This window comes from Mixophyes fleayi, chromosome 10, assembly GCF_038048845.1.
Source record: "Mixophyes fleayi isolate aMixFle1 chromosome 10, aMixFle1.hap1, whole genome shotgun sequence".
In the NCBI taxonomy this organism is placed as follows: domain Eukaryota; kingdom Metazoa; phylum Chordata; class Amphibia; order Anura; family Limnodynastidae; genus Mixophyes; species Mixophyes fleayi.
In genome coordinates, this window is record NC_134411.1 from 42,763,332 (window position 1) to 42,781,959 (window position 18,628).

Below are 18,628 nucleotides of genomic sequence, written 5' to 3' on the forward strand. Positions count from 1 at the left end.
AGTCTCTGACACCCAGTATGATACCAGAGGCTCTGCCGAGTTTTTATATGACCCAAGTTTAAACTCTCCTATGATATGGCCTCTTTCACAATCCAAAATATTCTCAGGAAAAACAGGGTTGCGTAACATATACCTTACATATTTCTATTCTGATAGGATCACAGTCTCTGGTTTCTGCACTTTTGGTGGGTTGTCAGAAGAGGATGCCATAGTGTATTGACCATCCTGGCAGGAACTTTCTTCTCCAGGCTCCCCCAAGATAGTAGCTTGGGCAGCTGTGAATAGTCCACTATGGAGGACCTCCCTCACTTGTCAAGTAGGATGATGCTCACCACTAAAAGTGGGATGATAACACTATCTGATCAGTGCTTGTCCCCAGAATGCTGTCATGAGACTACTTTTGATCTCTCAGGATAAAATCACTGTCCCCCAATTCCAAAAAGGGAAACAGTTGGCTCACATTCTTGCGGGGCTCTTGAATAATACTTCCCACTGTATTTAGCTCTTCCCTGGCCTCCCTCAGGTAAGCAGACTAGGCAGTCATTTTTATAGTACTGGAAAGCAGATAGTGTAGGTGGCATCTTTCAGTCTCCACTTGATGGCACTGATCCTGCCATCTTGCAGCATCAGAAAGTCCTTGTTGCCAAAGCACCTCTTCTACCTCCCCAAAACTCTGTTGGAGGCACTGCATTTGCTCCCAGAGTGGAATAAGAGAACCTAAAGCGAGCATCCATTTCCGATAGACCCTAAAGGCATTGATGGGATTCTCTTGATCATATAAAATACATTAGACGATATCCCTGTGTGTACAGTTCTGGTGAGGGACACCTCAGATCTAACATTCCACAATCAGTTTCTCCAGGCTCATTGTCTACAATAGGTCTCTGGAATCACTTGGGGAAGATTTTATTATCACATATGCAGGTGTTTTATCAAACATCCCTTTGTCATTTTTCCCTCTATTTTAGTTTCACATGACATTCCATACAATTACTGATGACTATCATTACAACTGGATACAAATCACTTTATCTGTAAACCCATTCCATTGTGGTTCAGGCCACAAATTGCAGGCACTTGCTCCTCTTTGCACATCAGGAATAAATCGAACACATTTTTCAATTTCTCCTGTTGATGAGCTCCCTTTCATTTTATTATCCTCCTCATAGCTGTAGTGAGAGAGCCATGTGACAGTAAGGTCTTGTAGCAACTCAGAATAAATAAACTGCATTCTGATTCTCTGGCAGAGTCTCTGTATTAAAGACCTTTTAGTTGTGCCAGTGAGACATAATCAAAAAGTCTCTTCTTGTCAGTAACTAAATTTACCTGCCACTACCTGGTAGTCACCTCATCCTCAACACAGGTGACACGTTAGTATAGTGTGTGTGTGCACGCTAACTAATTGCAATTAACTAGCAACTCAACCCATACTACAATGGGGTAGTATGGGTTGAGTTGGAGGGGTGTCAAGAATATGATCAGTTTTGACCTGGGGGGAATCAGTTAAGGGATTTATCATAAACTTGTGAGGAATCAAATTGGGCAGTTACACGTCTGCAAAGTGAGTCTGTGCAATGGAATTTGTGCAATGTTGCGAATGTGGTAGGTAGAAATGACAAAACTGACAGATTCACAAGGATAGAAACATGATACACACTTCCATGTTTACATACACAATTGTATACGTACAACTAAAATGACACCCCTTTACAGGAACAGACACCAGCATAGACGAACACATGCAAGTGTACTCAGACACATTCAAAGACGATGGAAACTCTTGAAGAGACATACTTAATTACATTAATACTTTAACTGGTAGTTCCCATGTTTAAATACATATATAAAGCTACATTTTACTCAAAACGGTATGAATGGGATGTATTGATGTGTTACTAACCTCAAATAAATTTTGCATGAAACTCTGTGAATCCCAAAAACAGTTTAGGGCATTACATGCAAAATGCAGTCCTGGTGGGCACAAAACATAGCCTGCGGTGACATCAAAGATTTGGAATAAAAATGACTTCTCATGGTCATTACATGCATTATTGCCTGTTTCTCCGCTATGACAGCACTAGAGATGAGCAAAGCTACGGTCAAATTCAGGGTAAATCAAATTTTAAAGCAGAACAGGCCATGTTGAATTCTAGTAAGACAGCCGAGTTCTGTTTTTGCTTCACCATTCCATGGAATTGTCACTTTGCACTGTATTTGTAAATTTGCATTTTTCTGATTTGATAGTGTATTTTACAGTCTATTCAGCTGACATTACGATGGTCAATACATTTTGATGTTAGGTGTGATTGGGATGCGGCAGGGAATTCTGTGCAAAGGAAATAAGGGCAAACTACGCAAAAGATATATGTGAACTTTTGCAGCCAAATGTAGAAGGAAACCAATATTCCACTCAAAACTTTTGAAAAGGTTGCTCATCTCTCTGTAACACCAAGGTGTGTGGTTGGGTCAACTAGTTTTTTTTTTTTTAATTAAGAGCTGCCGCTTACAGAGAAGATAAGAGACTTATTTCTGAAATGTGTGTGTGTATATGGGAGCTGGGTGGGGACATAGTCCCCATGTTGCACAGAAGTGTCTATTACTCAAACTAAACAGAATTACTTCACAGGTGGACACCCCATGTTGCATTGTCAAATATATATGTTTGGCCTAATAGATTTAATCAAAGCCATTTGTTTGGAAGTAGATATGTCCTTTAACTCTCTAACAATTTCCCACCAGATTGGAGTTCTGCTTTACACACTAGCCTATACTATGTGTGCTTCTCTCAAATTGGCAATGCATAATAGGATGCATGATCCTTTGACTAATTCTTTTCACTGGGGATCTCCAGGCCTGCAGTGCATCTCATTCCATTACATGGGCCCAGACTCATCTTTTCATAAATAGACTTCTACGCTGTGTAATACCTTGACGTACATTACAGCAAATACATTTTAAACCAGTTTCTATTGGCTGTACAGTAGCAAACATTGAAACGTATGTGTCACTTTCTGATTTTATTGCATTGCGCCATTCAGGAGTTACCATTTTGTATAGCAGGCCTTGCCAACCTGAGGCTCTCCAAGCATGGTTTGCCAGTAAATAGCTAAATGATAACTGGCAAGGCATGCTGGGACTTGTAGCTTCACAGCATCTGGAGAGCAGCAGGTTGGCAAGACCTGTTGTATAGCATTACTCAAAATCATGTTTTTGCTTGTAGCACCAGCACTTGCTACCTGGGGTCTTTTACTGCACATTGCGGAAGTTAATCATCAAGTTTCATTCCGCGCTGCTCTGTGACACACTAAGAGCTGTGTTAGACATTTTAAAAGTGCTTACGTGTCCTAATTATACAACACTGTGGTCAGGGCATGAATAGGAGTAGGGCATCATTTCTGGTAAAAGAAGTGATTTTAAACCAAGTGGAATACAGGAAATTATATATATATATAACCAGACAGTAAAATCTATTATCCTCTCCAGTCAGATAGTACAGCAATAGTAATTGTTTTTTCCGACATCCAGAGATTTAACTAATACCGACACATGATCAAAGCAGGGCCCCTTCACCGCAGGTCAATTACAATGGGGCTAGCATGTGAAACAAGCTTTTACTAGCTGGCTGGAGAGCCAGCGGTCATTTTATTTCATATTGCAGTGGGGCTTTTGGCCCCACTGCAATATTTATTTATTTATTATTTTCCATGGATTACATGAAGGGTGGAGTGGATTTCGATTTGGTTTAAGTATATATATATATATATATATATATATATATATATATATATATTTCTAAAAAGGGTGTCAGTGTTTTATTTAGATTAGTGTAATTGGAGAAAGCTCTTAGAGATTCTGTTCCCATTATACTGGAACCAATGCAGAGGCAAAAGTTGCTGCCTCTAGTTCTTTATTTTTATCTCTTACACAGATCAGTGGTACCAGGAAGAGCCACACTGCCTTTCAGCACATGGACAGTAGTTTTTGGGAGAGGGGTCCATGCAATCCCCCTATACCGCCCTCATTAAGGCTCTACTCCCATACAAACTAGGCTGGTTCACAGGGGACTGCATTAATTTCAATGGGAAATCCAGCAGGGTAATGCATGTAAAAAATGTTAAATGTAAATGTGATTTGGCATTTTGGGAAAAATACTTGTTGCATTCTTTTACTTCTATTAACCTTTTTGCTGCTCAGTTACTTGCTTCTTTCTATGAACCTGTCAGTTGCGATAACTAAATGTTTACCTCTCCTTGCTACAGCATAAAGTTTGCGCTCTTGGAACCAGTGACACTATCAACATCTTTCAATAGAAATCTTCTTTCATTCAATAAATCTACCCATAAATCTTGGCATACTCTCTTGAATGTCTCTGTAATATTTAAAGCCAAGTAGAAAAAAAAAAAGACAAAACACTGAGAACTGTTTTCTTCCCATCTATTTAAAATATTCTCTGGAGATGCTCTCAGTCCTAAACTGCCAAGCTTCTTTTACATCTCAGTCTTTTTACTAAAACAAAATTCCCTGAGCCTCCTTTTCCACTACCTTATCAAATCATGTCTTAACTAAGGTAACCTCTTCCTAATCGCTCCACCAATTGTTCAATTCATTGTGAACGCAGTTACCGTTTCAATCACACTGTTTGCGATTCTACTCCAGTTGGTCCTCTGTAGATATCGTAGTCCAAGGTGCAATAGTTGGTTTATAGTTTAGCTTACATTTCACTATAAGGTAATTAAATGTGGTGCAGAGTGCTTCTAATTAAATAAGTTAGCAAAACAATAAATTAATGGAAAACTGATTTGTTTTGTGAATTGAGGCACACCCTCTACAACAAACTATTGCACCTAGGACTATGACATCTACTACATCATTCACATTCCTTATAATTTTTCGGGCATAAAAGTAACAGCATCTGCAGGTACTAGAAATTTAATTTACAAGTGGTTTATAAATATCAAATGGCCATTAAAAATTTGCCTATTAGTTGTTACGAGCCGCGGCGGTGCCCAGCCGCCGCGACTCTCCTACCTCCGTCCCGGCCGTCGCTATGGCGACCGGGACAACACTTCCGGGACCAGGCCGACTGTTGCCGTAGCAACGACTGGACGCTGAATAGTTCAGCGCTGCGTCCCGGCACTGTAGGCAGCCGGGCGCGTGCGCTATTCTGCGAATAGCCTGTGGGCTCATTAATCTTACTAATTAATGTAGTAGGCACAGTCTGGGGGCAGTTTCAGAGCCAGGCTCTGATTGGTCACACTGTATATTTAAGGCAATGAGGTCTGCTGCCTCATTGCCGGTTATAACTTCTGTTGCCAGTCTGCTGACCTGCTCTGTGCCTTGTTCCTGCCTGTTGGACTTTCTGCTGATTACCCGTGTATGACCCTTTGCCTGGATTTGGACTTTGCCTGTGTATCTTGTGACCCTGACCTCTGGCCTGTTTACCGATCTTCCTGTCTGCTTGTGACCCTTGACCTAGACTTGTTAATTGGAATTGCTACCTGCTGCCGGCCCTTGACCTCTGCTTGGACTCCACTCCACTTGCCTGGGTTCTCCCCAGCTGGTACACACTTCACGACCCTCTGTCAGTCTGCAGCCCAGCCTGTCCCCACCATCAGGGGCTCCAGTGCCCACCTGACTGGCAGAGTAGACTCTGGGTTGTGTTGTGCCGGCTGGAGGAGTTCCTAACATTAGTCACCCTATTTCACAAACAACTTCCTTAACAACTTTTGTAACCATGCTGTTCAGTTTGTTTATATGGTCACATATGTTGCTAAAAAATGGCCCATTATTCAAGTTATTTGTCAAATACCAACATCAGTGTTCTCTCATTTACCAGTTAGTACCCCACACAATACACCAACTCCAGGGTCCACCCACTTGCCAACTAAATCCAACATTACGGGAGCATTAGTATCACTTAAATATAAGGCGGTGTCCCCCACATTATGCCATCCCAAGTAGCCATCACATAAAAGCCAGTCCCAACCCCTACATAACACATTTGTCATATCTCAGGTGCACCCTTGTTCAGCGAAGAACAACAACTTGAGCTGTCTAGTAGGCGTCATATATATATATATATAATTAGTGTAACCATGTGACCTGTATTTGGGATAAATTTCGTTTGTATTTGTTTACCCTTTTTAGCACTTAAAGCTTCAATTCAGCTACATTTTAATGTCCTAAAATAAATGCACAAGTGGTAACTGGTTTCACATGTATAATTGAGATATAGAAGGGATGGATGCACTATGGCAACAAAAATGTACGAGCAGCTGGGTGAGGAGGAGTTAACCACACTCCTGATAGATTAGTGAGAAGGGGGGATATCACCTTGCGCTCAAGTACATTAATGAATAATATCTAGTATGAATCAGAGATTATGGGTATTGGGTGGGCAATTTTAAGTAACCGTGAATGGTGCAAATGGGTGAGTAGTTGCGGTATAGAGAAGTGTATAGTCTTGGCAATATAAAGTCTAAGTGAACAATATGCAGTAATAGACAGACAGTATTAAACAGTAATAAACAGTATAAAACAATGGTGAGAAATTGAACCGTGCAGGAAGTAAGCAAGCTCTTAACGAGCAATGGAATGATTAATGTTAATATTGATAACAATATTGATAAGATTGAGATTGGTGCATATGACAACTTATTGGATGTGTGATATCCCCCCCTTCTCACATGTATAATTGGTGGTCAGCCAAACTGATCACTACATGTACATTTTAATATTAAACATTAAAGGATCTACAGTGCTCCCTCTTACCAATACCACCATCACTTATCACCAGTTACTTTCAACACAAAAGTGCATTAAAATATATGCAAGCACTTAATTTGCAAAAGGAGAACGATACCAATCTATGTACAGCTTTGCTATGATATCTGTATTTTTTTTTGTTTAATCATCGTTTCACTGTTTAGAGGAGGTTTAAATTTTCTGGCAATAACGTATTTTACTACTGAATGAGAGTTGCCATGTATTTGCATTAAAATGTATTAATTCCATTATAAAACACCTTCTTTAAAAAAAAATAAGATTTGACCTGTGTTTTAAGTCATTATTTTTGTCATTATAAAAAGGAAGCACTGTATTTTATTATTTACCCATTTCTGAGTTACTGGGTTCTCCACTTTAGTCTTCCATTAAATTGTCTCTTTATCATCAACTACAATGAACACTGTTTTTATTACTTAATGTATTTATTTAGCACTTATAAAAATAATACATATGGCTTGCAATGGCACAAATAGAATTTTTTAAGACAGAGATTCGCATCTTGAGGGTAAATTTATGAAGCTGCAAATTTCCAGTGGGTTTGAATATTTGAGATGTTGCCTATAGCAACCAAATTCTACTTCTCATTTCTTTAGTACATTCTACATAATGGAGTAGAATCTGATTTGTTGCTTATAGCAACATCTCTATTTTCAACCCCAGTATGAATCAGAGTTGCAGTTGTAGATTCCAGTCAAAGAAAGATTTTTTTTCTGATGAACACACCAATTCTAAATTTAATTGTATAGGTATTATTTTGTTCTTTATGGATTTAAATTTCTATTAGCTCATTGTGAAGGTTTGGCACACGTTGGTCCTCATTAGATTGTTATGGCCGATGTACACTGGGAATTATGACCTCCAAAAAACATTTGTCTGCAGCTATAAGTTCCAAAAGCAACTTCCACACTTTTTCCTTAGCTCATATTATTTGACAGCGAGGGTCCCAGGAAAATAATCCTCAAACTGCTACAACATCGATTATAATTAACGAGAAGGGATGTTGCAAGATGGACAACCTCTTTAAGACAATGATGTTCTGGCAGCAGATTCAATTTTTCAACACACCACCATAATAAATCCACAAATATCACAATGATTTCAGTACCAAATGAAACAGATTTACTGTTACAGTTAGAGAAGTCCTTTTGGATTGAGACCAGCCATTCTCAATCTAGTAAACAATACATGGCTGATGAGCAGCCACATTGTGGCATTATAAGCAGATATTTAATGCTGTATTGCATAGCATAAGCTTCCCCTTTGGCAACCCATTTTTTAGTGCACCATAAAATACAATTACAAAATGTGCAAGAGAGCAATATTATTGTTATTCGGAAAGACTTAATAGTGAGTAATCAATGTGTCCCTCTATCCCACTCCCAGTATGTGGCTCTTATAGTCTTACAATACTCAGTTGATAAATAAAATAATTATTTCCCCATCTGGAGTGAGACAGCCTGCAGCCCACAGGAAAGGAAAATGTTTACAACTTTTTTTCTTCTTTTTTTTAGCAATCGTTATTGTTCAACAAATGCACCAACGGTGTTAAAGGCAGATAAAGAAAAAAAATAAAACTATTTTTAATGTCCTCTGAACAGAATATAAAATGAAAATCAGGTTCCAAGTGTCCATTCATATCTCCGAATCAGCGTACATCCCATTTATTAAATAATCTACTTGAGTATAGTCCTTCTTCTTGTAGCTCTCGTAAGCTTGTAGAACAAATAGCACTATAATAGCTATAAAGAACAAGTTTCCTAACAATAGCACTGCTAGCAAAAAGCTAGTGTTCTGTACATGTTTTGTTATCTCCCCTGCAACACTAATGAAACCATCATTACCATCATCATCTTTCTTTTGGTCTGCATCCTGAATTGACGACACCACAGATATAGTGTCCGTTTCGGATATTTTTGTTGTGGTAGGGATAATAAAGTTTGTTAATGATATTGTAACTAACGGTTTGGTTGGCTCCAGGGTGGTGATCACTGTTGTAAGTTTTTGTTTTAAAGTTGACGACATTGGAAAGGTTGGTGGTTCAGAGCTTGTAGTCACTACTGATGTTGCCTTAAAACTTAGGCCATGTGCAGCAGTTGTTGGAATTATATTTGACATTATGGTATTAATTTTAGTTTTTATTGCCTCTGTAGTGATGATTGGTGAAGGCTCCATTGTAGTACTTGTGAATATGGTTGGCTTGCTAGAAGAGGTGGTTGAAGCAATAACTGTTGGCACAGTGCTGGTGATGGTTGTTGCCAATGTAGTTGAAATGGTAGTTTGTTCTGTGGTTGTGGTTAAAGGGATAGCTGTAGTTATTAGCTCTGGGCTTGCTGAGGTTATTGGAGTTGTACTTTTTGTCGTAGTTACTGGTTCTGTGCTGGTCACTGTTGTTGGAGTAGTTTTTGTTGTAGTTACTGGTTCTATGCTGGTCACTGTTGTTGGAGTAGTTTTTCTTGTTGTAGTTACTGGTTCTGTACTGGTCACTGTTGTTGGAGTAGTTTTTGTTGTTGTAGTTACTGGTTCTATGCTGGTCACTGTTGTTGGAGTAGTTGTTTTTGTTGTCTGTTCTGTGCTGGTCGTTGTTGTTTGAGTAGTTTTTATTGTTGTAGTTACTGGTTCTGTACTGGTCACTGTTGTTGGAGTAATTGTTTTTGTTGTCTGTTCTGTGCTGGTCGTTGCTGTTTGAGTAGTAGTTGTTGTTGTTTGTTCTGTGCTGGTTGTTTTTATAGGCATGCTAGCTTTTGTTGTTAATGGTTCTTTACTTGTGGTCGTTGTTTCAGTACTAGTTCTGAATGGTGTAGTTGTAGGTTCTGTTGCTGTTGTGGCTATTATGGTAGGTGTAGTGATATTTTGAGTAGCTTTTCCTAGCACTAGTCTTTTATTCCTGTTTGGTCCTTTTTTCTTTACATCTTGTGGCTTTTGAGGACTCCGTTTTCTTCTTTTCTTAAGATAATTCACACCTGTCAATGTTAAAGCATTTAAAAAACACTGTAAAATAGCATTTTATAACACACTGATTTAGTTATTTTTTTGGTGGAATATTAGAATAGCATGCAAGTAAATGGTCTGATCAATTATTCAGGTAGTTGCCTATTTAAGTATTTGTACATTTATTTACTACATATGCATCTTACCTAAAAGTTGCTCTGTAATGCGCCTCTCTCCAAATGTATGGCATAATTTATTACAATGTATTAGGACACACCAGTTGTGGATTAATTCTGATTTGCTACAGTGAAGATCACCTAAAAAAAATAGCAGACACTATGAATCATACTTGCCACGATATATATAAAAAGAAATTGAATTTGACATCAAAATAGCACTGCTCTTTTATGGGGTTCTCTGCATCTGTATTGGCTACAAATGTGTACTGTTCTTGCCATTACTTTATTTGCTGGTGCACTCCAGGAATCTTTTGAGGTTCCTGGTGTGCACCAGCTTTTTTCCCAATCATCCCATCTTTCATTTGAAAATTTACAATCTCAGTATTCTGACTTGTTAGAGCAATAATGGTTTGTTCTGAACTTGTTTGTGTGTTTTGTATTATTATATGGACAAACAAAACACCTCACACACTGCAATGTCACAGGAAATATTGGGCATTTGGAACTAAAAACAACCTCATTACTAGATAAAGATCCTATTAAAATCTACAGAATTATTGGACATGTTGGTAAATTCCTACACTTGAAAGGCCTCACATTGGAAGATATGCCAATGTGTGGCCAAACTGCATAGTGACCCAGTTGCTTGACAGTCAAGCCAATCAGGAAGCTTGCTGCATGTATGATCTGCTTTATTCTGAATTAATTCCCTAATAGAATATCTCAAATACATAATTTCCCACTCCAAAAACCTGACCTAACTCTACTTCCAGTCTATAAGCAACTAGGTTCCCATATTCTTCTATTTAAGTAGAAAACATGGTACACCTATGTGGCATGAACTTTGATCAGCCTATATAAAAAGGTCTCTCTTGTAGACATTTGGATGCCAAACGCTATTGTCCCTGTTAATCTTAATGTAGGACATGTCTAAATTCCAGAACAGGAACTGTCCTAGGAAGCCAGGTCACATTGGTGCCCTAATGATGCAATCTGGCTCATTCACCCGCAGTATTGCTTTGCATCAACAGCTTCAATATCAAATGTAATATACAGACAAACCTTCACAACTTGGAATAACCATCAGTCTTTCACAATTGAAAGCACAACACTACAAATGTGGCCCAAAAAAAGCTAAAGTACTTTCATTTTTGTATCCCTTAGATTAGTGGTGGCCAACCTGCTGCTCCTTGTGCTTTAAAATGTGGTTCCCAGCTGGGAGCATGACCGCAGCATGGTGTTTCGGGAGCAGCCACAGGTAGATTGGGAGCAGCTGACTTCCTCTGCAAAATGCATATGAAGAGACTGATGAGCATTTAACAAATCTGATGGAATGTGTGGAGGTCTGTTGGCATGTGGGCGTCAGGAGCCGCCGCGGCCACCGCCGCGACTCTCCCTCTTCCTGTTTGACGTCCCCGGCCGTCTCGCCATGACGACCAGGGCGTCACTTCCGATTTCTCGGGCCCGACCGTTGCCAAGGCAACGGCCGGACGCCGAGTCTGTTAAGCCCTGCGCCCTGGCAAGTGCTGCAGCCAAACACATGCGCTAAGTATAGCCTGGGGGCTAATGAATTACTAATAAGGTATGCTGCCTGTTGCAGGGCTGAGCCCTGATTGGCCAAGATCGGTATATAGGGCAGGGAGGGCTTGGCCTCCCTGCCGGTTATAGCTCAGTGCTCCTGTGTCTCTGTGGTGTACTACCTTTGGAATTTTGAATACCCGTGTATGACCCCTTGCCTGTTTACTGGATTTTGCCATCTTGCCTGTGTCCCTGATCGTTTGGCCTGTACCCCGGATTCTGCTGACCTGCTCGTGAACACAACCTTTTGGCGTGTTTTTGACTATTCCTTCCTGCAAGTGACCCCTGACCTTGGCTTGTTCTCTGGAAATACGGTCTGCCATAACTCTCCATTCCTGGATTCTCCTCAAGCCAGTACACATCTCACGACCCTCCGTTTGTCTGCAGCCAAGTCTGTCCCCATCACTTGGGGCAATAGTGAACACCAGACTTTCGGAGTAGACTCCGGGTTTTGTAGTACTGGCTGCTGGGGTTCCTAACAGTGGGAAGGTCGAATGGGCACGCAAGGGGCATTTGGTTGTGTCTGATGACATGTGGGGAAATCTGATCGCATGTGGAGAAGTCCGATGGGCATGTGGAGAAAGCTGATGGGCATGTAAGAGCATATGAAGAGGTCTGAGTAGCATGATGGCCATTTATAACTTTATCTCCACTTCAACCATCCCCTCCACAGCAATTGTGGATGCAGTAGCAACTCAAGCTACTGTGAAGAGACTATAAGTGGTTCATTCCACATAAAATAAACACAGGTTTTCAAACTGACTGTTTCAGATTGTAATTAAATTTGGTATAATAAATGCGGTCATGGGTGTAAAGAAAACCCCCAAAATCTTATATGTACACTGATTTTGAAGTTAAATGCCTTTAAAATTGCACTTTAACAAAAAATTTGCTTACTACAGATCATTACCATTTGGTGCTGCTGCTCTGGATGGATGGTGCTACTTGATGGGTTGGAAGTGGCTGAAGGCACCATTTATTTTTAGTATTTCCATTTCACAAAGGGTGAACATTCGACCTGTTGGAGTTAACGAATTCACCTTACACAAAACATCTACCATAATAATCCATGAAAACATCTGGCTTACTTGGGTATGAAAAAGATTATGATGGACCAGCTGGATGAAGGAATATCACTTTCACTTCATCTTTCTCCAGAATAAATGCGAGCCACCATTACTTCTCAGAGACAGCATTTACATACCCTCTGATGTCAACAAGTGACAGCTGATACTACATTATATTATTGCTCTTTTTGAAGTGGCCCAAGTTGTTTTTTGCAGCCGACACAAACTTTTGGCTTTTCAGAAAATAAACTACACATCCATTCTGAAACAGTTCTCAACCCCTTTTTTATTATAAGTAGGATTAGCATTTTTAAATGGGTTGAAACAATAAAGGTACCTGTCCCTTTCCTCCATCTTTATACTTCTTTAGTTCTCTAAACCAATTTAAAATACCAAACCAAACTCAGACTTGGTTTTAGGGAAAACAATTCCCATGAGACTCTGCTGAGGGGTGAGAGAAGCATGTGCAGAGCTCTGATTGGAGGAGCCCATCACATGCTCCTCTGACCCGTGAAGATCAGCAGCAGCCTCATGGGCTGTGCCTTCTCTTCTCTGCCTGGCTGGATGACTAAGACTTTTTCTTGTGAGTACAGTGTTGCTCCCAGTCTGCTGTCTCCCTCCCTTCCAGCACCCCTTCTCCAAGCTGCTGTTCCTCCATTCTCCCAGCACATATTCTTCCAGTCTGATATTCCACTTTAATTAAACATTTTGCTTTTTTGGATGGGCTTAAATTAGTGACCAACTGGTTTATCTTCACTAATTAAAACCCACCCAAACCTAACCTGACCTGACCACTTGTAGTGGTCCAGGGAAATGTAAAAGGCGGACCTATTGAACACAATTGAAGTGTCTTTTCCACGTAGAGTATCTTTTCTCTTAAGCTTACACGTCTGTGCAGAAGTGGGAGCATGCGCCGTCTGTAAAATCTCGTCCCCAAACACACCTGAAGAGGAGCGTGCATTCCTATAACGAACTGAACTGGAAAACATATTGTTTTGTTGATTTTCTCAGATGTGTAGTGCCTCAATAATTATAATTTTCATGAAACACTCAAAACTGAAAGCTCTTGAAGCAGATTATCCCATCATGTTCCTAAAATAATACGTTGTTGGATTTATTAACAACAGTATGAACAATTTTTGAGATGCTTTTCAAAAATTAAAAAAATATGGCTTTTAAGTAAATCAAAATTTTGAAAATGTTATTTTTATTTATCGAAACATAATGCTGTGTTATATATCATATAAAAGACCATAAAAAAGAGGTTTAAAATGAGACCTTGTCCAACTCACTAGCTCAATCAGGGGAGCTACAATTGCAATTTAAATAAACGTTAAAAGCAACTTCTTTGCTATAAAAGTACAGCTTTAAAGTCATTTAACTTCAAAGCCAGAGTACATATAAGCCTAAGATTTTGAGGGTTTCTTTACACCAATGGCAGCATTTATTACACCAAACTTAATTGAAATTAGAGAATGTAAGGTAGATTTTTTTTTCTAAAAGTTTTGATTTGATGTGGAATGACCCAAGTAGCCCTTTGACTCCTCATCTGCCGGACAGAGCAGCGAGGTAAGAGCAGTACAGTGCAGGGCCGATTTGACGATTGCGGTGAACATTTTGGCAATTTCAGATATTTTCTTTCACTTATGAACATTTTGTAAATTAGCTTATATTTTCACTGTAAATATACATGCACACGGACATAATAGGTCAAGTTGGCTCATTGCTGTTTCTAGAGTTATATTTTGGCTATTAGTCTCTGACTGCTTGGTGACCCTGCCTTAGATTGTACACACTCACTTATATGTCAATATTGCTGTGTGCGTGTTTTCTGTGTGAATATTTAAGATCAACACTTATTTTTTTTTTATTTAACTTTTCCTACCCACCGCACTTTTTTCAAGTACCTTATTTTAACAAACACTATCAAATACTTACTATATAACTGTGGTCCAGCTTTTACCTCTTGTCTGTAATCGCATATCTATGGCCCAGGACAAAGTTCCTGGGTACCTCTATCCTAGTAAAGCACATTATAATCTGTAATCTATAATACTTGTCAGACCAGTGTAGGAAAACCAGAAGCAAAAAACTATTTCTAATGCTAAAAGCATAACAGTTTACAGCCAGGACTTAAAGCCAGAAAGTGCAGCAGATTGCAGTTATAAAGGAGGTATGGCTAGCATACTCTATGGAAAGCTACTGCAGAAAAGTGATGGGACACTTTAAAAATCAATGTAAATCTGCTTACACATTTTCAGATTGTTTGCATTGATTTGTATTGTTTCAGAGCAATTCCACTTCACAGAGGTTGGTATATTTTACCAGAAACTTCCTCCTTAGACTTCTGTGCAAAACACTCTGTAGATCCTTTTGGCAGTGAACAGAGTTAAACAGTCCTTGGAATCATAGGTCTTAAAATACAGCAGTGTGTTAAATATAATCCATCATAATTAGTGTTTAAAAACACCAGATGCTGACTTCTCCTGCCCCAAACACATTCAGATTTCTTGTGACAAACATTTCCAGAGCTTAAAATGGGGATGGAGTCTGGCATTTGGACATTCATTAATTGGACATTCATTAAGTGTAAACATAGCTGACAGATATTGATTTAAAATACACAAATTTAGTGTAAACTGTAAAAGATGAAGCATTTTAAATTAATATACAAACATTGAGACACAAAATTCAGCCCAGTGTAGGACAAAATGTTAAAATTCAGCCTTAAGACAACAAAATGAAGGATTATGACTTCATATACATACTTGTGGACAGAGTAGCTCTGCACGCTTGTCTGCATTGCCTCTCATTATTAATTCCAGTAATATTCTGCAAGCTTGTCTCATTCTCTATCCGTGCCCCAACCCTGTTGCCAGACAGGGACAAGCTCACTGACCAGAAGAGTATAAGACCCTTCCACATTGTAGCGAGATTCTGCAGACAGTCATCCAAGGCGAGGGGCTGTTTGCTTCAGAGCAGCATACTGGGTCTATAAACAAACAAGAGAGCAGTTACAAATAGTGGGCAATTATTATATCACAGCATTATGACTTAAATCACTTAAAGACTAAAATGGATTCCAAATGAAAAATCTTAAAAATATAGCCCTGGATTATTTCATGCCAAAAGACGTACTTTATATGTGATGTTTGGAAACAAGACATCTCCACATGGACATATCATTGTACAAATGAACATTTGTGAAAAATGTCACAAGATGATCTTAAAGATTATAATGTCCAATACCAAATAATTTCACATTTGACCACTGACCAGGTCAAATGAATTCACTCACACTGGCTTTGTGGATTTTTCCTTTCTACAGAAATAATTTTGGGGGTAGATTTATCAAACCTGCTAAAAAGGGAAGGTGGAGTTGTTGCCCAACTTAGTATCCATTATCTACTAAATAAATGAAAGCTAGAATCTGATTGGTTGCTATGGACAACACCTCCACTTCCAAGTTTGCTTAATATACCCCTTGGTGTATTTAAACCATTGAAGAAGGATAGAAGGATTTGTCTGGGAACCTCCATAAATATTTCTAAATCATGTCTCCTATTATACAAGGGTATGGGTCCCATTTCAGTTGACCAAAACAACTTTTGTTTACCTTTTTTAGTTTTTTGTTTTTTTTTAATTGTGACTGCATCTCCAAAACAATTCTTGAAGACTAGCGACATCACAATCAGTCTGACCCTGTAGGTTATATCATTACACTTGTAAAAAACTTTTTCCCCTTACCAATTCTGCTTAGAAGTTATTACTGCCCAATTGTACAATGCAAAACATGTTGGCACATTCTAAATAAATCCTAATAAAAACACAATGAAGGTCATACATAACAGACATATTTTCATAACAGTTTCTTAGAACACAGCTGACTGCAGAATAGCCATACTGCTATATATAGCTTTCACTGTAGATGGATTTTATTAACAGCAGTCAGATATTGTTTGCCCATACTGGCAATCAAAAGGACATAAATACAATGAAGATTATCCTAAGAAAAGTTGCTATTTACTCATTTGTTAAACAATAAATAAAAAAGAAAGGAAGGGAGATGGGGTGAAGAGAAACCGGAGAGAAAGCCAGACATTAAGGGGCGTATTCAATTGTCAGCGTTAACGCTGCAAAACGAGCGCTCGAAAAATATTACCGTTTATACGGTAATATTGCCGTTTATACGGTAATATTGCGTGTAATTACCGTTCATACGGTAATTTACTCGCTCAATTTCAGCTCAGGGAGCTGCGAGCTGAAATTGAGCAAGTAATTACCGTATAAACGGTAATATTTTTCGAGCGCTCGTTTTGCAGCGTTAACGCTGACAATTGAATACGCCCCTAAGTGACAAAAGCTCAGGCGGGCAGGCACAGAGAATACTGTTGTCAATAAATTCAGAGGAGCTGAACAGTGGTCTCCTGAACAAGGTACTGTAATAGGCAAAAACTAGAGTTATCCTCACATAAAAACATTTTTTTTAATCAAACAGAAATGTAAAGAAAAATAAAAAATAAAAACATATTTAATACTTTCATAGTAAAGTAATTAACTAAATGCATCTCCAACACAACTAGTATACTAGGTGAGGAAGAGTCTGCCCGCTGGGAGTAGACAAAATTGTTGTGTATCCAGCAGATGGCATAGTGTTCTGTTTTGCTGTTTGCTTAACATTTTTCTTTGCTACTGTTTTTGCCCCTTGTTAGTTTGGCATCAATTATAGTCCTATATGTTGTCATTCCCTGTTTCTTACAATTCTGATTAGTTCATGGCTGCCAGGGTTCTAGGTGCAACTAAGTAAAAGAAGTTGCAACATATGTAACATACAAGACTGTTTATTCCAGCATTCAATATTCAACAAAAATAATGTAGGATTCAGGGAATGTATAAGTCTGTATGGATAATTTAGGTACCAGGAGTAAAATTGTAACATGGCAAGAGATTTCATTCATGAGATTACAGTAGACTGGTGCCATAAGCTAAAGATCTTCTCTACACAGTATAAATAGTCTAGGATATTCTATTGGTAGGACCTAAATGGTGATATTAGGTTTTGAACAGATCAATGTTTAGAGAGAATATATATATAGAAGCCGGGATGCCATAACGCCACTTTCCCACTGCCTTCATTGTAACACTATCAAGTTTCATTCACTTACATTCCAATTACATTTTTCATTCCACCACTTCTAAATTCCTACTTTGACCACTGTATGGATGTATGTATAAAAAAAAAAAACAAACAACTTAATAGTAATGTGAGTTTATAACAGTTTGCAACCAACTCAAAAGATTTAAACCCGCATAACTACTGAATTCACTGCAGTTATATAACAAGGTTATTCATTTTGGGATTTCACAGTATATGCTACAAGTTGTTACTTCCTGCTCTGTATTGCTATTGGAGTCCACCCAAAACTGAAAATTCAAATATCAATATCCAAAGGTTTACCCACCAAGCCCAGCATTTAAAAAAAGGTCAGTAGTCCTCCTGGAGTCTTTGTGTGCCCAACCAGTCTGTTGGGTCCTGCACGGTTCTACTAGCTGCATGTTGGTGGTGTCCACTAACAACACGCTGCCTCTGAAAAAAGACCAGGTTGGCAGGAACGAGGGGAGCACAACAGATATAACCAGACCCTCCCCAATCCTGCTGAGGGCTCTTACTCCATTTCAAAAAGATGAAAAATAGATACCGTCACTGAAATATACTTATATTTGCATTGTAGAAGCAGCCTATACCCAGGGCCGCCAAGAGGAACTTGAGGCCCCAGTAGAGCATCTTTTGGGCCCCCCTCCCCTCCATAGATGAGAAGGGAAGTCTTGGAGGCATGGTCAACATGGGGCAGATGGAAGGGCATTTGCATGAAGTGAAGATGCATATACTGAAATGTGTCTGCACTATTTATTTTGTGATTTGTAGGTCAATATCCTAATTACAGAATTTATTTGAAGGCAATTTGACATAAAAATGACCAGTTTTCCCATGTTGCCCATAAAAAAATAATATATAAATAAATACAAGACCAGATGTTGGCAAACCATTGAAATTGCCTATGTTTCAGTGATATGTATAGAACAGGTGAG

At 38.9% G+C, this 18,628-nt stretch overlaps 1 protein-coding gene across 7 annotated transcripts in view; it reads right to left on the reverse strand.

Annotated features, from left to right (window-relative positions):
• Positions 1-7,189: 7,189 nt before the first annotated feature.
• Positions 7,190-18,628, reverse strand: part of C10H11orf24 (chromosome 10 C11orf24 homolog) — a 32,593-nt gene continuing 21,154 nt past the window's right edge. For 6 of the 7 annotated variants that reach the window (XM_075188601.1, XM_075188603.1, XM_075188605.1 and 3 more), the window contains 3 exons: positions 15,307-15,530; positions 9,921-10,031; positions 7,190-9,746 (listed from right to left, as the gene is read on the reverse strand). In XM_075188601.1, coding sequence (XP_075044702.1) covers positions 8,419-9,746; positions 9,921-10,031; positions 15,307-15,463 — 1,596 coding nt within the window. In that variant the 5' untranslated portion in view covers positions 15,464-15,530 and the 3' untranslated portion in view covers positions 7,190-8,418. The remainder of the gene's footprint in view (positions 9,747-9,920; positions 10,032-15,306; positions 15,531-18,628) is intronic. The other variant, XM_075188607.1, reaches the window with a different exon arrangement.